At 43.2% G+C, this 24,856-nt stretch overlaps 1 protein-coding gene across 1 annotated transcript in view; it reads right to left on the bottom strand.

Moving 5' to 3' along the window:
• LOC308107677 (LHFPL tetraspan subfamily member 6 protein) overlaps window positions 1-23,965 on the bottom strand; it is a 55,275-nt gene extending 31,310 nt beyond the window's left edge. Inside the window, exons 1-2 of the mRNA XM_080460144.1 lie at window positions 23,550-23,965; window positions 21,048-21,569 (exon numbers count right to left, since the gene is read on the bottom strand). Coding sequence (XP_080316270.1) covers window positions 21,048-21,432 — 385 coding nt within the window. The 5' untranslated portion in view covers window positions 21,433-21,569; window positions 23,550-23,965. The remainder of the gene's footprint in view (window positions 1-21,047; window positions 21,570-23,549) is intronic.
• Window positions 23,966-24,856: the final 891 nt, after the last annotated feature.

The following is a 24,856-nucleotide window of genomic DNA, read 5'->3' as shown; positions in this document are numbered from 1 at the left end:
GATTGTGCTGTTTGAACTGCGTTCCCTCTATTTGCTTTACTTTGAAATGGAAAATTGGAAAACTATTTACGGTAAGCTTTCGTCGTCAATGCATTTTGAATTTTTAAAAATTAAATCTTTCGTTTGAATGTGCGCCAGCTCCATGCAAAAGTGCCTTCTAAAGATTTTGAGTCGCACAATGCTGCAATAACAGACTAGAAAGCCACTAAACTACAGTCCAATGAGAGCATTGTGCGACAAAACACAAGCAAACAAGCACCCAAATGACTTGCAAACAGTTCTTTGTCCTCCTAAAATCTTCATGTAATGGAGAGCAAACACCCTGGTGGAGAGCATCTCTGCATGGGTTTGCATAAATGTGAAACTGATTGTTTGCTCGAACCAGCAAACGTGACCAAACTATGACTGAAATTTACGACAGGGGTGAAACAAAAATATCAAATGTTGTTCCAGCAAACATTTATGGGCGATATGTGAGCAGCTTACAAACCAAACTGGAGGCGGACGTGAAGACGGGAGACTGCTCACACGGCGCAGACCGGCAAAAACCAACTTCCCCAGCTATTTGCTCATCGCCGCCTCAGTGTGCGAGCAGCACCGTCACGCCTTCTTGCCCCTTCCCTGGAGCCTGGAGCCATGCCGCAAGGGGAAATAAAAAGAGAGCCATCTTCACTGACTTCCATATCCATGCAGGTCAGCGGAGTGTGGGGTGGAAGCGACAGGCCGCCGCTCCGCTGCCCACCTGGTGACCAGATGAAGGCTTCGGGGCCTCGGTATCTCCTCATACCTCTGCATATGCAAGCACGGCAGGATCGGCGTGGGGCCGGTCTCTGCCTGTAGCCTGTCTCGAAGACGAATGAGGCAGTGGTGCCGGGCCCGGGGCCCCCCCGGGCTCCCTGTGGGTCCCTCACTATTGGGCTGGTAGATTAGGTCTGGATCGCAGTTGACATGCAACTGCAGAAAGCAATTGGATGGCGGACAAAGTGGAGAGGGTGGAGTGTTTTTTCTCTGTTTTAAAGTGGAGCAGCCAGTGTGTGTGATTTGGTGTCCGAGCAGCTCATAACAATTCAATGAAGTCATAAAAACGAGACATGCATCCGTCGCTGGCTAAATAATTAACCATGATTAACCTCGTTGTATAAAACTAAAGATGCCACCTTTTTTGTATTGCAGGTACTTTTCTCAGCTCATCTTCAACATTCAATAAAGCTGAAGCAAACAAGGTATACCCTAATATATGCTTTTATTGATTATGAAACCCCTCCATAAGGCTAGACGATTTTCACAAAGACTGCTTAGGCCATTAGGACATAAATAATAACATATCGCGTTCCCAAGTGCTTCATATCGTTGCTGCGCGGACCACATTAGCGTCCACTCAAGTGACAGCAGCCCATTTTCCCATGCTCGCTTCACCACCCCCACCTATTACTTCTTCCTTGAAGATATATAACCGGCCATATACATGCCAATGAATCACAGTCCTGTTCTGCACACAACGCTTTGCCCTTGGTCGGGTGTTACTTCTCAAGCTCAAGGTCTAACAACAGGAGTAATTATCACAAAGAGCTCAGACAGAAGGGAATGATATGTTTAGAGGGAGTGGTGGGGACGAGGGGCTTTAGTGGCTGAATGCATGTTGCAAGATCCATCATTTTGGTGGATTTTTAGATGACAGAAGACAAAAATGAAGGTCAATATCTGTTAGAGAGACAGACAATGTGCTGCATGTGAGGAATATAGATCCAAAATGTCTGAGAGATTTGGAGTACACAGAACCCGGCTCACCGCCGTCAAACGTTGATCGGCTGTTAGCTGAGGAGAGAATGTAGATCTCCTTACACAGATCAATAAGTGTTGCAGACATGCTGTCACACGCCCGGGTCTGGTGCCTGCTTGTTTCTCCACCCTCCGGTGTTTCGACTGCCTCTCCCGCTCGCCCCAGCGCATAACTGCCCACAGGGCACGCTGAGGGGGCGAAGAACGAGCGGGAAACAACAAAGCTCAAAGCAAGGACACTGGAAGGCTCCCAGCTGACGGAGCTGAGCTTTGATCATGATTACAGATTGCCGTGGTCCAGGGCAGGTGTCTCCCTGACTCAGCAGCACCCTGCCGAGAGCCCATCGCTAAGCAGGAGGAAGGATGAGCGTGTGAATGCTTTGTCTTGGGTGACAACAAAACTTTAAACCTCTTAAAAAAAACCCGGATACGTCTGTACGACTTTTGAAGCGCTGCTTTGTTCAGACGCCTTCTGAGAAAAAGGATGTTTGTGAAAACCTCACCGGAGCTGCTGACTAGATAGGAAGCTCTTTCTTGTCTGCAAGAGAAAATCAAAAACTCTTGCTCCAATGAGTTTATAACAACTAGTGGTACATTGTTTTTTTTATGTATCTTTGTGGCTTATAATACCCAGAACTTTTATTTTGGAGGCTATGCACTACCATCACATATCAGCAAAGCGCAGAGTGTATTTATTTGATGTATAAAGTGGCATATGTGCAGCATAAACACATCTTCTTACAAGCTAAGCGAACAGTACGTCGCCAGGGGAGCTCTATACATCGTTTCCAGTAGCCGACCAACAAACTGCTCTGGAATAAGTATCACCCAGTAAGTGTCTCTGCAACAGAGAGAACAAAGCTGCAGATCAGCCAGTAGCCACACATTTGTCGTCTTTCCTGAGCTTTCCTCCGGGTTGAAGAAGAGACAGGGAGTGTGGGATTCACACCAGTACATGAAAGCTTCGTGCCCACGGGAAATGCAATTCTTTAAAATAATAATAAGCTGTCAGTTTTCCCTCAGAAAACCTTTTGACATTTCATTTCGCACTGTTTGTCTCTACAGTTCTTCCTGTCGTGGCAAATCACACATTTTAAGTCCTGTTTTCATGAAAACTCACTGCGACTATAAAGTCGACTTTTAAAAGGAAATTGCACTAAGAAATCATGTAAGCAGTTTAAAAAAAAAAAAAAAAAGTTAATTCCAAGCAGGTTCGGTGGTTTTTCGTTTCATTTCTGAAGAAGACCAACAAACAACATGTTAAAATCCATACATTCAGGGTTGTGATGTTAATTAAACATTTTTTGTGACGTAAACATCCACGCTGTTTTTAGGTTTTTGCAAATGAAAGTAAGATAACAGACAGACATCCAAGACGTATCCAATTCAGTGAAGAACGTGGCGTGTATTTCTTCAGGAAAGTGGTCTTGACTTTCATCAAGAACTGCAGTTCAATCCAAAAGTTGGCCCAATCTTTCAGGATATAAAATACAGTTCTGCTGCATCTAAGAGGAAATGCTCAGCACAGATCAGCAGCCAGTAGGTATGCATGTTTTTCCATTGTTTTGTTTTTTTAGCTCTTTCTTACAGGACAAATTATGAAGTGAGTCTTCTACAGACAGTGTAGTTTGAGAAATCTCATACGTTTAACAGATGTCACAGTGGAACTCATAAATGTGGGTTTCAAACTCCACTGAACTGGAGGTGATGACTGCATCGACTAGAATATTAACAACATCCTGTACAACATCCATGTTCAACACGGAGACGTCGTGAGGTACAAGAATCACGTGAAGGATTTATGTGCATGCAGAAAGAGAATTGAATGGAACTGCATGCAGGTGCTGAGTTGTTCCGAACTGGTTGAGTAATGTCTCAAGCTTTGCACAGACTCTGCGATTGTGGTAATCCCATGAGTTGAACACATGCCACATCTGGATCTTGTACATCGAGGGTGCAACATCAAATTTGACCACATGATGTCGACTTCCATTGAATTTCAGGTAAAAACATTGTGATCCATGTACCCCATTCAAGCCGTTAGGAGTTAAACAACTTAGGCGACCCAGGAATGGAGCAGTTGTGCTCATAGAATGAATGTGTATGGAAAAAGCGAAGACTGAGAATGCCAATGAAATTTTGCATTTTGCTTCCAGCAGCATCTGTAAATCATTTGGGTGTCATGTGAATATCCTGTTGTTCATTGCATGTTTTTTTTATCTGTATTCCTATTGGCTGGTAAGAAGCCTTCAGTGGTAGCAGCAGTTCTTCACTAAATGTGCTTCACAAACACTCCCAGTTTGAGCTGCAGTACGTCGGGGCAGCCCAGCACAGCTGTAGGTCTGTTGTTTGTAGACACATAAAAACGCCTGAAAGTGCTCAAGACATTTATTTGCATTTTACAGTGAGAGAAAATACTGAATTATATATTTTGACAAAAACATTGACGGAGATAATCAAATACAAGATAGACTCCAGATGAGAACAGGCACATTTCATTTTTCGCTGCTACGTCTGTCCATCTCATGCCAGGGACAGCATAAAATCACTCCGTGTATATCTAGAGCTTTTCAAACGCTCTGGCTGGGAAAGTTGACACTAACTGATCACAGCGCTTCAGACCCGTCGGAGGCTCGAGATCGACATTTACAGGCAGCAACCCAGCGGGGTGTTGTGGGGTCTTTGCACACTACACAGCCATCTCTGCTTTTATTGACAGCCTGCGCATGCAGCCGGAGTCACTTAAGCTGATGTCTCTCCGTCTAACCTTGGTGTCACTACGGTGTTTGTGTGATGCTCAGTGCAAAGCACTGAATGACTGAGGTCACACTCACCATTGCCAGGTCACAGTGGAGCGCCAACACAGTGATGGAGGAATGGGAAAAGCATGGATCGACTGTCTGCTGTGGCAGGAAGATCAAAGAGACGGATATCAATCAAAACTTACAACCGACACTTTGTCCACTCCAGACTGTGACTGACAGGCTGCCCCGTGCTATCAGCAAGCACAAGCATTTGTAACGTCTCGACTTCTATTATCTCCCTTTTTGCACATGATGAGCAATTCGGTATCGGTCATGAACGAGGCTGGTAAAAAAAAAACAACAACACACACACACACAAAAGACGCCCACAGTCCGTCCAGCTGCTTACTCTGTGGTTATCTTCAAATGTCAGATGGTGAAGCACATCACGGTCAGGCTGAAGCTTGTTGAGCAGAACAGCTTTGGAGGATTTTGCCTCCTGAGCCAGCAGCTCTCAGAGATTCAGTGATGTTAGGAAAAATAACAGGGACCTAGAACCTGCTGCCCCTCTGTCAGATCGGTCCGGCCAGTCCCTGAAACAGTGCTGTGAGGACAAGCAATCGACCAAATCTTTTCAAATTTGTGTAATCCCCCCCAAAACAATAAGCACTCCAAACGTGTGCTTTGTGAACAAGCCAAGTGGAGTTTTCTTTTCAATGCTACACTCACATGTTCCTGTGTGGAGACAGATGGCAGAAAAGGAAGTTGCCCTGAGGGAAATACCAACAAAGGATTGGCATCAGAGTCGCACTATCAGGACAGTCATGATAGTGACACATTCAGTAATAATCAAGTCTTAGCTGGAGGCGCTGGAGATAAGTAGATGTGAGTGATACTGCTGGAAAAGGAGCAATAAGGTCCACCTCCCAGGGGCTTGGCTGCACATATGATGTTTATATATTTACAAATGGTTCCTTCTGCTTCCCCTTAACAGGTGACACCCGTGTGTTTAGTTGTCTCACTTAAAAGCTTTCTGCTTCCCTTCCAATTTGCAAACATAATCATGGTGAAATACAGGTCGTGGGGCTGCAACACTAGGGTGTGCAGTCAGAGGAATCAATACATTGCACAGATGTTGGATATTACAGCCGCTCAGACTGCCAGAAAAAATATAAATCAGATCCCATTTTTGCTTCTGAATGGATTGTGATTACTTCATCGTGCGAGGCTTTATTTAAAATGAGAAGCACAACCAAAAGCAGACGGTCAGTGTTTGCATTATCTCGACGCTAGCTATTCAGTGAAGATTGGTGTTTTTTATTATGTTGGTGAGTGTGTAAAGCTTGAGAATAACTCATATTTAATCATTCTATTCATCGACACCACCTCCCGCTACAGACATCAACTCGCGAGCCAGCTCCAGCAAAAGCGCCAATACTTGATGAAAAAGCTTTGAGTTCAATTGCAGGATGATGTTATATCACGCCAAAGAAAAGACTTCCTGTAATAATCTCAGGTAGCGATAGGAGTCTGGGTGTAGATGGTGTGTCAGCCCTGGGAACACCGAGGGGAATCCGAACGGTCCGGAGCCAGAACTGGAGCAGACATTAAAGTCCCTCCGCTCGATCAAACACTGACTTTGTTCCCACGATGCCTTTGGAAAGAAGCAGAACTCTCAACTTTCCCTTTCCATTTGGTGGCATTTTGTTTCTATTCATACACATGAGTGAAGGAGGAAGTGAGGAGAGAATATGTGACTAATGGTAATAAAGTGCATGGAAAGGGCAGGAGAGGAGGAAGAGGAGGAGGAGGAGTGAGTGGGCACTGAGGGCAGATTGTCTCGCTAATGTTCTCAGCTCTTGTAACAGGTGAGGGAAGAGATAAGGTGTCACTGCTGATATTGGAATCCACCAACAACCACACAGCTATTAGTAAACTGCACCTGACCCAGCGAGTCAAAGCAAGTCCTGGATTTATCTTCCTAATGTTAAGTTTACTCCAACAACTTTCTCTGTGTAATATATAATAGCTTAAGACTTACAGAAACTGTGTGGTATATTTTTTTTTTATTGTTATTGCTACTTCCTGTTAAGTATCGTTGCACAATATATCTCAAATCTATAATTTTTAATCGTAGAAGTAACACCAAATACATATATGGTGCATGTTGTGAAGGTAAACATACTGAGGTAGATTCTGCTTGCATTCATGCTGTGTGTATTCACAATGACACATCTTCTTTGGTTTTGAAGTGAGTCTGATCACAATTACATCACAAAATTTGAGCTTATTTGGAAAATTTCGATGTATTGATAGCCTTAAATATTCATACCTGGTGGCCACAGGGCAGATGTTAAAAGTACAAAATCAAAGAAAAATGACAAAGTCAACGAACAGTACTGCTTCTGCAATGCAGCAACATTTGATGGACTAAACATGAGATCTCAAAGACACCAAAAGTAGAAGTCAATTTATTTCAATTCATATCATTACCACATGGTGTGTGAGTGTGAATGAAGTGTGAAGAACTTTGAGAATTCAACATGCCATATAGGTGAAGTCCAGTGTATTATAGAGCTGTTGTTCCATCATTCATGAACAGTTAAAAAGTTCAGGATGGAAGAAGATGGAAAGTTTTTGACGTGGTTCAACATTTTTGCTCCTTAGGAATCTGCTAAATATTGTTTTGGTTCCGAGTGAAAATTGCTCAGATTGTCTTGTCATTTTCTTCTCCTTTTCTATTGGTTGTTGGAAGATGGAGCTCATAGTGTGCGTCATAGGAGGAGGTCACAGTATTTCCCACACTGTGATCCCCTCTCACTGGACCAGAAACTCGAGATTTTAAGCCACGACAAGAGACGCTTCCACAATTGTCCGTCTTTCATGTTGGACGGTCAAAATTGCACAGTGTCTCTCTGCCCCGACAACCCCATGTATGGCCATCAGCTCTGGCTCACGTTCATGAACAGATACAAATATGGCTGCAGCAGCCTCCGGTCCTGTTTATAGCCTCCTCTAACTCTCCCTCTGACATGGAGCTTACTTTGGGCATTCCTCGGACTTTGTGTTTTGCTTTTACAAGGTTACATCTTGGACTGGAAACACAACCAGCCACTTTGTCGCACGGTGACATGAATGGACTTCCTGTCTTGGGGGCTATTTTTCAGGAGCACTCTCGAAGCTTCTATCTGATAGGTAGATAGGATAAATGGGTGACGTGAACCTCTTTCATGCTGGGTTTTGTGCTTCACTGCTGTGGCTGATTTCTTTCTGTTCCTCTCTCTTTCGGGTTCACCTGAAGGCCAGTGAACAAGGTGCCGTTTAACCGTGGAGGCTTGACGACAATCAGCCTGAGGAGGGCAAAAATAGACTTTGGGAGCCAAGCTATCATTAGAACAGTGGTGCATGGCTTCTTGAATGTGAAAACAACTTGTAGCTTAGCCTGTTTATCTTAAGCAACGGACCCCTTGCCGCCACAAGACTCCAGAGATTTCTCCAAATGTTGACCCTCTCTCCCTCCCCCTGTTCCCTCGTTCCCTCTCTCCTGACGGCTCTGCACCCCCTGCTGCTGTGGAAACCAGATCCTGTAATGAGAAAAGCCCACCCAACTGCTGCCGACCAGCTGGAATGAGAGTCTGGGAAGTCAAAGCAAAGCTAACTTCCACCCAAACACTAAACCCTCCCCAGTATGCTACACAAGTACAGCTGTGGGCCACAAAACGGGGATTATTCTTCAGCTTGTGTCAGCCTTATAAAAACTGAGGCGTGCACATTTTTATTCCCTGAGACATGATTTTTTGTGGCACAATTACAGGGTTGTCATTTTATGGTAATGATAGGAGTGACATTTTGCTTATTACTACACCAAGGTGCCCTTGATGGATTATTTTTTTCTTTAAAAGGCTTCAGAAAAGCTCACATTGCACATTTTTTTCCCACTTCAAAGTTGTTTGTATTGATCACTGAACAAAAACAGCACTCAACGGTCCTGTCGCCTTTAATTTATAAAAGCTAAAAAGGCAATGGAAGACTGCTTTTACTCTGTTATCATTCACAATCACACAGTAAATATAGATTTTGACCGGCTATGCAATTCAAACCCTGTATGTTCATTAAAAGTCACTCATACTAAAATTGTGACACGGTGGGAGTGGGCAGGAGAATATATTTACCCCAGATTCCCAGCATTCCTCAAGGCAGACAGCAAAGCCAGAGCCGGGCCTCAGCAGACAGGACATTAATACACTCAGCCACATCCAGACTAATCTGGAGGCACTCTCCGGAAAACCCACAGAGATACACCAAGCAACACATTCACACTTAGAAAGAGTCTTTTTCTGACATGTTACTCCTGTCACCAGGTCCTGAACAGAGTGCAGACCACTCTTGACAGACAAATGTCAGTTCACAGGTGCCCTCCCCTTGTTCTCGTCTGATCTAATCTGCAGCTGCCTTTTTACACCACCTCCACCTGTCCCCGGTTCCCAGCCGGCTGGGGGCTCCTCCCGGAGCAGCACGCTGACCCTGATCTAATTCTCGCGGAGACAGAGGCGGCTCTCTTCCAACACATTATCTACCACGAGAGCTCTGCCGCTCCCGTGCTGCACTTTGTGCGGTTCCTGGCTTTTTTAAAGCAAGCAGCCAGTCAAATTCAGCGAGACATCCACAACTCAGAGGACAGAATGATTGGCTCCTAAGTGAGTGTTTGCATTGTCTCGTTGGATGAAGAACTTTACAATCTAATGTATCTATCTGCCTGTGCTTTGGAGGAAAGACACAAAAGACAGGCAATCAGTGAGGATTTCTTTGACAGAAACAGCGTTCTCGCTCTTGCCGTTTTAGTTGTAAATCTGTCTCAATACATCTATTCTATTTTTTCAGCAGAGTGCTGTTTGACCTATGGGAAAGCAGCACAAAAGAAGAATTGACCTCACATTCCCCTCACTAGGAAGAACAGGGTATAATTAAGTGTAGTGTTAAAGGCACAGTGCCTCTGAGACTGTAAAACAGGGCATGAATACTGAGCAAACTGCTTCATCCCACAGGGCTCAGACCCAATCCATCCAATCCATACTTATTCATTTATTCAGGCGACTCATGGCCTCTGACTCACTGAGAGATGTCTAACAGGTCAAACGTGGGCTTTCTGTCTTCTTCAATCCTAATTTGACATAACATGTAGTGATACAGGTTCTGTTTAGTTTTTTCCCGTTCCTTACCTTTTTCCCACACGTATCCCTGCTGGATGGAGCTTATTCTTGTTCCCGTGACTAAAGCGTTGCTCAGTATTTGTTCAGGCAAGGGCGCCGACATCAAACACGCCCTCCACAAGGTGTGTCACAAGTAACACAGAAAAGCGGAGCCTCTACCATCTGTTCAGCATCTGTCCAAACACTGATTCATGCATTTACACCTATACATTGTTTTAAGTGTCAGTAGCAAAGATGTGATAAGTGTTGACTCCTCTGTCTGCTGCTCCTCTTCTGTTAACAGGCTGTTTGTCTTGCTGGTTCAAAGAATTCTGGTTCATTTGAAAGAGTCTGGGTCTGGATTAAAGAGTCCTGGTGTAGTTCAAAGAGGGTCAGATCAGGTCCAAAGACTTTAGTCCACGAGTCTGGTGTTTAAGGTCCGTTTGAAGAATCCGGATCCACCTTTCTTCTATTTAAAGAACCCAGATAGATTTTGTGACAGTTTCATAAAAAATAGTCTGGGGCCCTGTTTTCACAACGTGAAAAAGTTAAACTTTTATTTTGGAGGATCAGAGTCACTAAAACGCAACTTTTTGAAAGGGGCTCCCAAGGTGGAACTTTTTGAAAACGCTCAGACTCGCTGCAACTGTGCAGGTCCACCACAACCGAAGTAAAGAGTTCTTCTGGATGTGCATGCGTGTGTGCAGGGTTTCATTACAAAAACATTTAACAGCACCAACTCGTGGCCTGGCATGATGACTGCATTGTTTTTAGCGTTTCTGCTATTTGTGTGGAAACGGACATCATTTTCAAATCTTTGCCATGTAAACACAAAACTTTTCTGAAAGTTAAATGCAAAAAAGATGGGTTTTCCCTTGAAAAGTTGTATTTTTTCAGAAACTCGGTCTGATCCTAAAATTTTAATTACCAATAAAGTAATTTAAAGTACTTTAAACTTCGGTGTAGTTCAAAGAGTAAAACTTTAGCACGTTCAAAATGACGTGACACACCTCCTCCTACATTTCTACTTTGTGTTTCTTACATCTGCTGCACAGTTGAGATAGCGATGAAAAAGAAGCCTTTTCTACTATTAAAAGTCTACGTTAAGGACTTACTCAATGATTTGTTGGAAAAGGATAAAGATATCTTCTTGCTACAGAAGGCCGAGGTCAACTATCACTGTTTGAATTCGAGAGCAAGGTGTGCGAGTGTAAGTTTAAGTCAAAGAATGCAGAATGAATATACAGTACATTCTGCGTTAAACTAAAGACAATTCACAAATTGTGGAATTAAAAATAAAATCTGTGTTTTTACTCAAAGACATTATTTCTGGTTTGAAAAATAATCTTTGTCTTTTTACTCCGAAAGGAGGGTAAAGGGTTAATGCAGAAGCAGTACCAGAACAGGATTTCTTTGTTTCATTATTATCAAATAATCTATACATATCATCAATAACTCAATATTCCTTACGTTGCTCGATAGAGGAAGTCTCAAGAGGTTCCTTAACCCAGACAGCTTGTAGCTGGATCCAGTTCGTCATGGCTCAGTTATGAAAGAACATTTTGTCTATATTTCATAAATAGGAGAGTTTATAGATTCATTTCGCTGCTACTGAATCAAAACAAATTGAAAGGTATCCTTTTAGTGTAAAATAATCAGTGAAGAATAGGAGGTGAAGGAGAAGAAGATCCCCTGTCGTAATTAGTAAATCATGTTATGATGATGCCACAGACCTGTTCAGTTGCACTGAAATGGAGCAATATACTGACACTTTATTAGCAGGACGAAGATGTAAGTGACAATAAAAACAAGCTGCCTTAACTAATCTGTCAAAACGACTGACAGCTTTCCAATTGTTCCCTGCCATTGCCAAATAAATCAATAAATGATGGAAAACATGACCTCTGAATGGATCTGCAGCAATTATTCTATGTGTTTATTTCACAAAAGTACCACTAGTTCCATCACACATTAAAATATGTTTATATATATATATATATATGCACTGCATAATAATTGCTAATAAGCACATTTCTGCATATTGACACACTAAGATGGTAAATATCGTAAACATTATTAGCATGTGTGTACATGTCAACATGCTAATAATAGAAAGTAGTTCAAAGCTTTTCTGTGTCCTACACGCTCTGATTTAACTCTTTCATCCTTTAATACAGACATTGACATGAGACTGGTCTTTGACTCATTTCAAAGAGAAATCACGCTAAATAAAGAATGTATATACTGTAATGAATAAGATTCATGCATGAGTGTTTGTGTTTCTATTAGATCTCAATGTTTTTGTTGAGTTTTTTTGTTTTTTTTAATCATGATACATTCAAATAACTTCTTTAAAACAAGACCAGGCTTCTGCATGACCCCTGAAGAAAAAGAGAGACCAGCGTTTATTGTGACCCAAATGTAATTCTATTCTAACGTATCACAAAAGACATTGTGAGGCTTTGCTGCTACTCGTTTGGTCAAACAGACATCAGTCATGATCTTAATGGGATTTACCTAGTTAGATAAAGGCTAAATTAAATTAAATTAAAGAAAAGTGGTTTGATCCTTTAATTCCTCATCAACTAATGAGCAATTTATGAGAATAATTTAAAATCACTATAATCATCCAATTAACCAACAGTTTGATCTCAACCGAATAAAAGCCTGATTGTTGGTGATGTCCTCAGTGGGCGACTGCAGACACGGGGAATCTGTGACAAAACAACAACCCGACGTGCAGCACGACTGCGACTATGGCAGCGAAAACAACGACTTAACGGAGGAATAGGCTGAAATAACCCTTCCGTCTATCCTTTGGTTTCCCAGACTTCCTGTTTGACAGAACTAAATCCCTGTTGATGCTAGGCTTTCCGCCCCTTTCTCTCTGTTTCTGTCTCACTCTTTTTTTTTTTTTTTTTTTTAGATCATTTCTTTTTTTTTCCAGTCTTTCTAGCAAAGCCCGGGACCACTCTTCGGGTCACTGAGTGCTGGCCTAATCTATTTTTTTCTCAGCTTGCAGGGTACAGTAACCATGAGGCGGAGGACGAGATGGGGGGTAAAAAACAGAGGGCGAGGACACGGACGGGTGGTCATGAAGCAGAGTTGGGGGAAAAGGTGAAACAGCTTGAAATAGAGAGTTAAATACAGAGAGCACTGGAGAAAATATGAGAAAATGGGGGCAAGTCAGTATGGGAGGAGTGAGTTCCTCCTGAGGAAAGAGCAAAGAGTGAAGCGAATGGACTGAATATGGTGTCCACACAGGCTACGTTTCACTGCTCTCCGACTCCAAACACCCTTGTGGTGGTGTTAGCGGATGTTTCGAGAACTGTATGTAGCTTCCAGGCGGAATAAGCGTATTACAGTGCGAGAGTGGTCTGTGCTTTAGGTGATCAATCAACCCCACGGAAGAGACAAGCACTTTATAACCATCAGAGGCTGGAAACGTAAAGCAACGAGGAGCAAAACACTGCTCCAAACATCATTACACAAGGCTCTTGTCCACAGTGAGAAGTCCTGGCGTTTTCTCCTCAAACATATGGCCCGGTGCTATCTCATTAGTTTTATGCAACGCCGACGTGACAGACGAGACAGTGTAGTCCATCATCATCACACCTAACTGGCAGAACTATGCGGAGGAAGGAATACTGATAAGTTCGGGAAGTGAAAAGGATAACGCGGCACGTCGGGAAATATGTACCCGTCACCCCGGAAACGTCTCGTGAACCGACACCATAAAACAAAGGGTGTCGAGTGCGAGACAGCGTTCCAGAGAAGACGTCCACCCCCCCCCCCCCCCCCCCCCCCCCACTGGAAAGATGAGCTCTTCATCCCCGGGTCCCAGCTCACCCAGCTCATGAGGATGTGATTTCATTCTGTTGTACCTCTTGAAAACGAGTGGCGTTGCTGAGAGGGGAGTGGAAACACACAGTCTGGGACTGGGCAGGATCCAGCTGGCAGGAGCCGGTGGAGCCGACACAAGGACAAAGCTCCTGGCTGTGCTGGTATGGCTCCCAAACAGGACAACACGCCACCGTGCCAAATAGCCTTTGGCAACATTGTGGAAGCCACAAAGGCCGCCCATCTGTAATTTATTTACATGCCTTTAAATTTGTCAGTGGTGCTCATGCCCTTGATAAACCCCTTGAGCCACGGAGGAAGTGCAGACAGACCCGCGATCGATCAACCGTCTTGGACGCAACTTGACCAGGATCGTGTGTTTGTGATTGGTCAACACTGCAAAGCAAAGCAAAGCAGGACCGATCCAGAAAGCGACACACTCGTAGCGATGGTGAAAACTTGCCACACCAGTGTGGGCAAATGAGCAGGCAAAGAGGTGTAAACACGGCCAATCAACTAGAAAACGAAACGGAGAAGCCTTCCCAGAAGGCCGCACGGCCAAATATTCCATATTTCAGATCAGCTGCAGATTGGGTGGGCACTACTGTGGGAAGTATTCAACCAGCACGGCCAGTAAGTCTGTACAAACTTTAAACAACGCGAGTGCCAGTACGTCCCCCCTATTGTTCCCTCCATCAACACACACACAAACACACACACACACACACACACACACACACACACACACACACACACACACACACACACACACACACACACACACACACACACACACACACACACACACACACACACACACACAAAACCCCTTTTTGCTCAGACAAACTCGCCTAATATGGTTTCATCTGCTTCTATTGAATTCTGTTTGTACTTCCAGTCCATTTGAAGCTCAACTCATTCCTCCAATTTTGCTTTGAGGAAGAAAAAAAAGAAAATAAAACCCCCAAACTTTGGCAAGTGGTCAAAAGATAAATGTATGTCAAATAAATTACAAGTTTGTCATCTCGCTCTGAAAGACCTCACAAGGGAGCAGAAAGCAGAGATCTGTGTGAAAACCCACATTTTTCTGATCTCATTCCATCAAAGAGCTGTCAGAACCCAGGGCTAATATTTAATGTAATAGACATTTAATGTCTCTAATCAATAATAAATGCTTTTAGCCCATCTTGCAGTGATGGCAAGAGTTTTCTGAGATTCAACCCCCCCCCAACAATGACAGACAAAATTAGACTGTATAGATTACCTGCTGGCCACAACCTTCCCTCGGGGCTGTGAAAACGCTGCGTGGAGCAATTCCGAACCCGTCTTCCATCCCTGTGGGACACGGCGGGCCTCGCAGGTCCACCTCTCGTCTGAAGCCCGTGAGAAGTCCTTCGTTTGCACATTGCAGACTTGCCCCTAACAAACTCCACGAAGAGTTCCACGCGCTGCCTGCTCATGCATCATATTGCCTGTCTTCTAACTTCACCTTCACTTTTAAGGACGCAGAGGTTCAGCGCATTCTCAGTGAAATATCGCTCGCCCTCGCCGGCCTTGAGTCGCTATACCTCCTGGCATTTTTTTATCAAGAGACGAAACGAGTCCGGGTGACATCCACTGCAGGTCAAGCCAACGTTTTCAGAGACTCGAGGTCATCGTGGAGCAACGCTTCATCAATCCACAACTGATCCCAACACTGCAACTTCAGAGATGCTCCTCACTGCCTTTTCAAACCTTCAGGAGACTTGTGAAGGAAAATCACTATTATTTGATCTGACATCCTCAAACAAAGCAAAAAGAGCATTATAAACTTTCAAACTACTATTGTGCATCTTTCTGAATTAATATTGTGTCGAACACGAATCCAAGAGCATATCTCTTACATTTTCCAGCTGTAATTGAGCTTTTGTTGATAATATAGCAACATATCCCCCTTTTATCTTTTCTTATTTCACAAACAGCAGCGGTACCTAATTAGTCTTTGTTATGATAGAAAACAGAGCGCCAAGCTTTCTCATCAGGTGTGAAGAAAACTAGGTCACACTATTTCACATTTGCATGCAAATTTGCTTTGTTTCCTGCCAGTTTTCAAATGATTTTCAGATTTCACTTGTAAGCTAAGGTTTCATTTGGCATCGGGAAATAGCCCGAGCCTGGTAATCCTTTAAAGCCGGTCACACAGAGCGTGAATTAGACTGTCTCAGACAGGGTTTTTTGAGATCTGAGACTAAATCTCTGGGCCAATTCAGAGCACATGGCCATCACAGAAATCTCTGAATTCGATCTGGCCTGAGAGGCAGTCTGAGCCCGTGATGGAGCGCTTTCAAATATCTCCAGATTTTAAAACATATTTGAAGTTCTTTGGGAAGTGGTTGCGACACACAAGTCCCATTTGGAGGGGAGTGAGTTGGAAAAAAGTGCCAGAAAATGTGTAAATAGTAAATAGACATTGCTTTTGTGGCACACTGTTTTTTTAACCACTTCAGCAGTCTCAGTGCGCCTCACATGATCAGTGCGCCTCACCCAGGCTGCACCAGGAGCACTGCGAGGTCGTTACAGTCGTTGACATCTGGTGGGTTTTATCCTTTAAATGAAATGCATATAATTAGAGCATTAAGCAGTGTGCGGCCCACTTATGGCAATCTTGAGAGAGGTTTGTATGTCATCCCCGCAGTCTTTGTAGAAGGCGCAGCCCGTGCAATCTAAAGAGACTCACTCTCTTTGAAAACTGACCTCTATCCCTTATTGTCTCTTTTTTTCTCGTCTTGTGAGTGTGTGATGTGATGTGCCAATGATTTTCCAAGCAATCCCAGAAGCTCTCGAGCTGCCTCCGTTTTACCCCAACCCCCCAACACACACACGCACACACACACACACACACACACACACTAACCCAAACTACTACTGAGCATCTCATTTGGAAATAAACCCCATTAAAAACTCACTAAAACCCCAGGATTGAATTGTTGCACCAGATCCAATCACAGCGCCCGTCAAACTGTCAGCCGTCAAGACAATCACATATCAAAATGTCCGACAACTCAAAACGCCTTTTTTCGGAGGGAAATTATTATGCAAAGTGGAAATGTACCAAATGTCTGCTGAAAACAAATGTTAAATAGCTTTCCTCCTGCAGCGTATAGCTCCGCTTGAAACCCCCAAAAAGACAAGGAGAAGCTCTGCAGGGGGGGGAGGAAACAAAATCCCTAACAACCAAATCCAAGTCAAGAATCTTTTAATGTCTGAACCTCTCGTCTGTGCCACAACCGTTTAGCAGCCGCACTCCTGCATAACTAAGACAAGAAAACCACCGCGAAGGCAGTTGTTGAATGTAAGCAGACGCAGAAGCTCTCAGAGCTTTGATTTATGAGCCAGAACGGTCTCATACTCTCATACCGAGACCCGGAAAAACTCTTTGTCCTCAAGGAAATTTGGGCTTGCGCCATTAGCAATTAACAAACTCTGGAACAACCTTGCCTTTAGTGAACTGGGACTAAAACGGCATTATAAGAGGTAAACAGCAACACAGTCAACAATAATAGCTATTGTTAAAACTCTTTCAGTCGGGGCTGCAGCTAATGAGATAAAGCACGGATAAATCCTTTCAGCCTTAATCTGTTTCAGGAGAGTGAGATAAATTACAGGAAGATATAAAGTAGTAGAAGCCCCGATGCCCCTGGCCTCTCTGGCAAGATGCTCTTCATTAGCGGCTTTCAACAGGAGCAGACAAAAGCACACAAAAAAGGGAGCACGACGCCGACATCGCCGGCAAATCATGAGGTTGGAAAAACTGTCCGCCACTTTTCCTCCTCTGCTTCAGTCAAACAAACGCTGATCTTAAGGACCATTTTCTCAAATTTCTATAGTTCTTTTTATAAGAAATGTTAGAATTGTTGTTCTTTCTCTCGTACTTCCTAAAAATGAGTCATGTGACACTTGCTATGACCATAAACGAACACAAACACAACTACAAATGAGTTGTCCTGTCCAATAATGAACATTTTTACCTATTATAATAAACCACAGTCGTTTTGATGATTTTTAGTTTCACTCTGTTAGCGACGTACGGTTGAAATTAGAGTTGAGGGTGAAGACAAAGTGACTGCAGTGTGAAATAAAGTTCATCTGCAGGTCAAAACAGGTAAAAACACAACTAACCCTCACTAATTCTAATCAGTACCCACAATATTTTTTTTTTTTTTTTTTTTTGCATTAACAGTGATGCACTTTACTTTGCATTTTCATTCTGTGATTTATTTATTTTTTTTGCATCGTGACTGAACCACTTTAATTTTCCGTTTTAATTCTGTCAAATATTCAATATTGTCCAAGTTAAGACCCCATTTAAATGTGAAAACACATCGTTTTTATGTTTTCATTTTGGAACAGTTTCACATGTTGAAAACAACGTTCCTAGCAATGCTGAAACAGTTGTAAAGTTTCATTAATTATAAGCTTTGAGGGTTTTTGTTGTCATAAGATTGAGGTCGGTTGTAGTAATTGATTAATTCCGAGTTATCGTGCCAATTTTATCTTTGTTTACTAGAAATACGTTTTATTGGTTATCAGTCAAAAGAAACAGGGAGTTTTGGGGATTAAAGAGCATTTGCATCCTTGGTTTCTTTGGTTTTCTCCCTCTACTTCTGCTCCATTGTGCATCGCTGGGTTGTAGGTGATAGAAGACAATACGCTGAACGGCTCGTTCCACTTTGCTTCCAACGAGCCCTTCAGAGACGCCTCTGCCCTTTGGCTCTGCAACTTAAAAAGATCTCATCCCCTGTATTGTACGCTGCCTCCTCTGACTCCCACCTCCTCCTTCTCCTTTAAACTCCTGCACGCCTGGATTTGTGACTCCAAGAAAGAGACAAATCTCAAAAAAAAAAAAAAAAAAAAAAAAGACAGACAGGAATTTTTTATTTATTTTTTAATCCTATCACCAAAAATAGCAGCTTGCTGTAAAGCTGTGTGCGTGAGGTTGCTGTGAGATTAAAAGAAGCTTTCCTTACATGAAAGTGCACATTTCTGAATAAAGCAGCCAGCCTTCACCGTAATCATCCTGCATAGCATACATCATTAATACTGATGTTCCTGTGCTGCTAAAGCCTTTTCCACCCAAGACCTGGCATGTTGTGATGGTCCACTGTCATAATTCCTAAAAAAAAAAAAAAAATGTGCCTGCAGACGGTTTCTCCGTCACGTCGCTGTTATTGGAGTGACAAGGACCGTAAAGTGCGAAGTGGTGAGCTACACTACGCAACCAATGGCCTTTGAGTTAATGAGAGGCTGGAGCGCCGCAGCTCCTCAAACTAGGGCAGAGAAACTCGCAGCTTCAAATGAAGCCTCTTCTCAGACCTCACGTCCTCTGTGTGTGTGTGTGTGTGTGTGTGTGTGTGTGTGTGTGTGTGTGTGTGTGTGTGTGTGTGTGTGTGTGTGTGTGTGTGTGTGTGTGTGTGTGTGTGTGTGTGTGTGTGTGTGTGTGTGTGCGCACATGTGCAAAAAAACCAACAGCGCACGTAAACAACGCTCGTGCTGGGCGGCGAGTCCACTCACTGTCATCAAACAAACAAACAAGAAAAGATGTTTTGAGCTGCAGAGTGAACGGAACCCGCGTTAAAAAGAGGGGAAAAAAAGTGAGTTCCTTTCTGAATGTGTATTGTGGGTGTGTTCATAAGCACAAATTATTTATTTTTTCTTCCATTTCCATCATCTCACCAGTCAAACCCCAAACAAAAGAATATGAATGGAGGCCAGACGTCTGCTGCCCGTACGAGAGCGGGCAAAGAAAATTACTGGTCGGAGCAAAAATACAGGAAAAGTATTATAAGACTCGGCTTTGCACTGAAGGTTGTTTTTCCCTCATCAAATTATATGTCCCTTTATACGTATTTACAATACATGAGCCCAATCTTAAACTTTTGGAACCCGAGCCACACACGACAAAGCCACGTGCATGAAATATTGACAACATGGACACTTTCATCCACTTTTTATAACCACTTTACCCGGCTTAAGGTCACAGGGGGGGGCTGGAGCAGCATCACATGGCCCACACAAAGAAACACACACATGCTCACACAGGCCACTTTACAGTCACTAATTAACGCTGAAGTTTGTGGACTGTGGGAGGAAACTGGAGTAGCTCGGTGAGAAAAACAAAAAAAAAAAGCACATCCATAGGGAGAACATGCAACCTCCACACAGAGACACTTTACTTTTTCAGACTGAGGTCACGATGCCAGCACGTTGCTGTGAATGTTTCTTCTAACCGCTGACAGAACCTTCAGCACCACAACTCCTCAATGGGTTATGAAAACATGGGAAAACTGGCGTCCCGCAGCCCACCATCAGCCCCCATTCCTATCCACTGCAGTCCGCCAGCCAAAAGTTATTTTCCTATTGGTTGTGTAAAGAGTAAAGCCATACAACCACATTTCAACATCATTTATATAGTAAATAACCTGTAATTACAGTAATAAATCAAAACTTCTATTGAATTAGGAGCCCTAATCCTGATGCATGCTTGTGTTAGAAGTGCTCGGTCATAATTTGGATCAAACTTTTGTGATGTTCGTATTAATTAAGTTGCTCATCCTTGGTTTAGGATGTGAGAATATTAAAAATAAATAAATAAATAAAATAAAAGCGGAGAAATGGAGTTTTGCAGGCAGGCTGCCGCTGACCACGGGAGTCCCAGAGGAAAAGTAATTTATGAGGCTCCCTTTGGCACAACAAACCCCTCTCCCTTAACCCGAGTACTTGATTACAGTTTCTACTGTTGATACTCAGACTAAGTGGTTATAGAGGAAGATGTTGCTTTTAATAGTTTCCCTCAGTGTGGCTGTGGAGTCACAGCATTGTCCCATATTTATCGATACACATAAGGAGGGACGTTCCTGTTTGCACCTAGTCATTACAGCGGCCCCCAGGACTTCCCACAGTACCACCGTCAAATCACAGACAGATGTACCAACATGAGCGTCTAAACACCATCGCACACAGAAAGGTTCAAAACTGAAGGGTGACGTCATCCTGCAAGACGAAGCAGAGGCTCACACTTGTTGCACATTGTCTGACGATCCTAATGTCATTAAATCTGAATAAATTCCTCGTAATGACAGGTTTAAACTCCAACGGTATAAAGTGTCGCGAGCGAGGTCTCAATGGGAGACGGTTCATTTCCTGTGCGGTACCAAAGGCAGCAATGGCTTGACAGCAGGTTTGTTGACCAAGATAAGAATCGGGATCCGTGTCCCTCCTCGTTTCCCCTGCTGTGTAATTTACTTTAATGTTTTGTTAGAACACGAGCTGGAAACAAATTTGATGAGACGTTAATTAAAGCCATCCAGACACCCGTAATCTCTATAAACATCAGAGGAATTTCAGAGAATGTGAGGTCTTTGGATAAAAACCATAATCGTAGTAAGTGACCCGACTGTTGAAAAGTCCAGATTCTCAAGCCACAGACAAAAAAATAAAAATAAAAACAACCCCTCACCTCCAACGAACTGGATGCCACCCGCCACGCGCCCGATGGTGCGCGAGATGAGGTCGGAGATGCAGCAGCCCATGAGAGCCGTGAGCGCCACCAGCAGGAGGAGGCCGCAGCCCACCCCCGTGACCACCGTGCAGATCCTCCACTCCAGGCTCGGGATGCCGTGGAAGGAGGCGTAGCGGCCGCACTGCTCCAGCATGACGGTGGCCTGCCGCTCCTCGTCCCTCACCGGGTAGGAGCAGCGGCGAAACGTGCCAAAGGACACCGGCTTGTCCATCTGCGTTCCCAGCAGCCAGTAGGGCATGAAGAAGCCAACGCAAGAGGCAGCGGCGCACAGCAGGGACAGCAGGGCCCAGACTACGCCCGCACACGTCAGACTGGACGCCATAGTCAACAGTCTGCGGAGAGGTTTCACACGGTCGCTGAACTGGAGGGCAGTTTATGGGAGCAGTTGCTGTGTTGCAGGAGACCTGGCGGGGAGCATTTAACACCAGCAGTCTTCACCTCCGTCGTATCTCAGGGTCCCTGTCAGCAGGAGAGCAAACAGACGCACATTAAAACAAGCAGGGGAAGAAAAAAACAAGATACACGCGAACGAAAGATCTCACTTTGTCACTGTGTATTCACCTTTAGCCAGGGGGTGGAAGTAATGGATTACAAACACTCCCATTACTTATATAATCATAAGTTCCTCCTGCGGATGCCCCCAGTAGCCAATAGCTTTACCTTTTACTTTTTCTACTTTCACTTGTATTTGAGGTATTTTTTTTTTATACTTCATTGTAAATGTGCTTCAAACACTGTAGATATTCTTTAACTACTTTAACCTTCAAAGTTTAAATTGAAAGCTTATTATGGCACTATTTTACCAGTCCGGCCCACTAAAGATGAAATTGGTCAGTATGTGGAACAAGAAGCAAAATGTGTTTGACACCCCTGCCATACAGGTACAAAAATTCAAATACCTGCTATTGAAAGTCCAAATAAATGTTGTTAAAAGGTCATTAATACTTGCTCTGGTGCTTTTACTTAACTATTTTCAAGCGACAGTTCTCTTAACTTGCACTTTTACGTTTGTCGTACTCGAGTACAACTTCTTTTTACACTTTGCAACCTCTGCTACCAACACACCAATGAGAACGACAGATAACACAATGCAGGAACAAAGTATTACTCAATGACACGCCCTCTGTAATAACTCGATCTAGTAGAAAGGTTTTAACCATGTTTAATTTGTTATGTACAAACAAAAGAATCAAAGTTCATGATTAGGGACTGATGATTAATTCCATGTATTTCCCTTGAGTCTCTTAACATAAAAATATAATGATATTTGGAATATTTAATAATCTGCAGGATTTATGAGAATCCATTTCATACCACTGTTAATAAATGATGACCATCAATATTAGCAAAATACAGTCAGAATAAAGTAAAATAATCAATTTAAGTCCAATGAGCTGGAAACATATTAAAGAGATTTAGAAATTGGACTCAATTACAAGTAAATGTACTCAAGTAAAAGTACTCTCCTCAAAGACTACTGACAGTTTATTACTGCTGAAATGCAATTCCATTGTAACTGAAGGATTTCCATTCACTTCAGCTGTTTGGAAATATCTACATTTAAACAACACATTTCTCAGACAAATTGATAAAGTGAATTTACTCTTAAAGAAATATAAACAATCGCTGTGTATTTTTTTCTGTTAATAGCATGGATTCTGCAGAAATCCAGATCAAAAATGGTGCATATGTAAACTGGGACTGTATTCAGTACAGACGTGCATCTGTAAAGTTCATGGTGATGTGCAGAGTTCGCAATCATCACCCTGCAGAACATTTTAATGTTTATCCACTGAAGTTAAAGAAAAAGGACGAGTGCTTAGATGGAATCTTAAAACATAGTAAAACCACTTTTTTTTTTAAAATACAGTAACATGATCATATGGAGCAGAAGTGAAGCAACCCCGATTTCTCATGTGGCCCCTCTGGAAAACTAATAGCCCACCCCGTCACTCAAGAACATTTCATCCTGGATAAACATTCACGCGAGTCCAAGTAAATACTTAAATACTTCGTTACTGTAAAGCAAGCATTTGTGTGTCACTTCTACTTAATTAGTAATTTCATAAGTAATACTAAAGAATTATACTAAGACGACTTAAAAGAACACAGGGATGCGTGCACATAATGACAACCAATCCGACAAGTTGGAAAAATGTGGATAATTGCGCACAGTTCCAGACGATTCACTTTAATTCTGAAGACAGTCTCTTATTAGAATTCTTCAAGTAGAATAAGCTCGTGATCGTATAAAAACTCCACACACCACTAGCGGTGTTTTGTTATAGAGCATGAAATAGGGTGTAATTTAATGGGGACTGTTTCCCTGCTGCAGCAGCAGCAGCAGCAGCAGCAGCAGTCTCCTCCAGGAGCGCACCGGGCGTCCTGGCTGAGTGTGGCCGGGGAACGCGCTTCACAGAGCGGGCGCAGGGAGCTTACATGCTGGGAGACGGCGGCGGCGGCTTCCATCCGCGGACTCCAGCTGTGTTTGGCCTCGGTGCAAACTTTTCCTCAGTCGCAGAAAGTGGGGGGAAAAATGAAAAGAAAAGAAAAGCAGGATCGACCCGAGATAGTAAATCCAGAAAAGTGCGCGTCCACAGATCGCTCCCACCTCAGCGGCGCGTCTACCGGAGCTCCAGGTCGGTTATTTCTCCCCAGAAACGAGCGGCTCTGAAGGGCTGAAGGAGCGGACTCTGGTTTCCACATTCCTGCCCTCTGAGGGAGGGAGAGAGAGAGAGAGAGCGAGAGAGAGAGAGAGGGGCGGGGAGGAGGCGAAACACTCCCGGGGGGGTTACCATCAATCACACTGATCCCACCCAGAGGCCGGACTCCTCCACTATCATTCCCATAGACGCACGACGCGTTCAGAGACAGCTCGGAAAATCAAAACTTCCTCATGTCTGCGCTACACCTCAATACAATAGAATAGAATAGAAAATAATGTAAATACTTCATTAATTCCATATAGAAATTATATGTAGCGTTGCTCCACACGGAATTATTATTATTATTATTATTATTGTTTAGCCTTTATTTACTCAGGAGAACCGCATTGAGATTAATAATCTCTTTCACAAGTGTGTCCTGAGGAGCTGGGGGGGCCGAGGGTCTTGCTCAGGGACCCGCGGTGCATGTTTCTTTGGACTGTTTTTGGACAGAATACAACACATAGAATGAATTCGAAGAGAAGCTAAAAAAATTTAAATCAGTAAGACAAAATAAAAATTGAATAAGTAATACTAAATATTAATAGATACAGGGGGGAATGGTGACACATGGAAGAATCAAATTTACAGAAAACACTGTTCACAAAAGGAGTTATGTAACTCTTTCAGACCCTATATTTCAGGAAAAAAATTATATATATAGTCTTATAAGAATGAGAAAACATATCTGCTTTATTCCAGGCCTCATGCCAAACCAATAACTCAAACGTGCGTATGTGGCAGAGCACAGTAGAATCCCTGGAAGTCCTTACCAACAAAAAGGTTTTGTGTTTAAATGAGGACAAGATGAGAACTGAACAGATTAGAGGGCCAAATAAGGGTGAAAAGTTTGTAGGTGAAGTTAGAGAAGCCAGCTTTAGATGTTTTGAACACGTGCTGAGGAGAAATAGTTGTTACATTGGAGAAAGGATGCTGGAGATGGAGCTGCAGGCTTGAAGTGAAGAGGAAGACCTCCGAGATGGTGAAGGAGGACATGGAGATCGTTGGTAGAGGAGGCGAGGGATAAATGAATTCGGGATG

Source organism: Lipophrys pholis (genome assembly GCF_963383615.2).
Source record: "Lipophrys pholis genome assembly, chromosome: 3".
NCBI classification, from domain to species: domain Eukaryota; kingdom Metazoa; phylum Chordata; class Actinopteri; order Blenniiformes; family Blenniidae; genus Lipophrys; species Lipophrys pholis.
The sequence above is the reverse complement of the archived record's forward strand: the minus strand, read 5'-3'. Positions and strand labels throughout refer to the sequence as shown.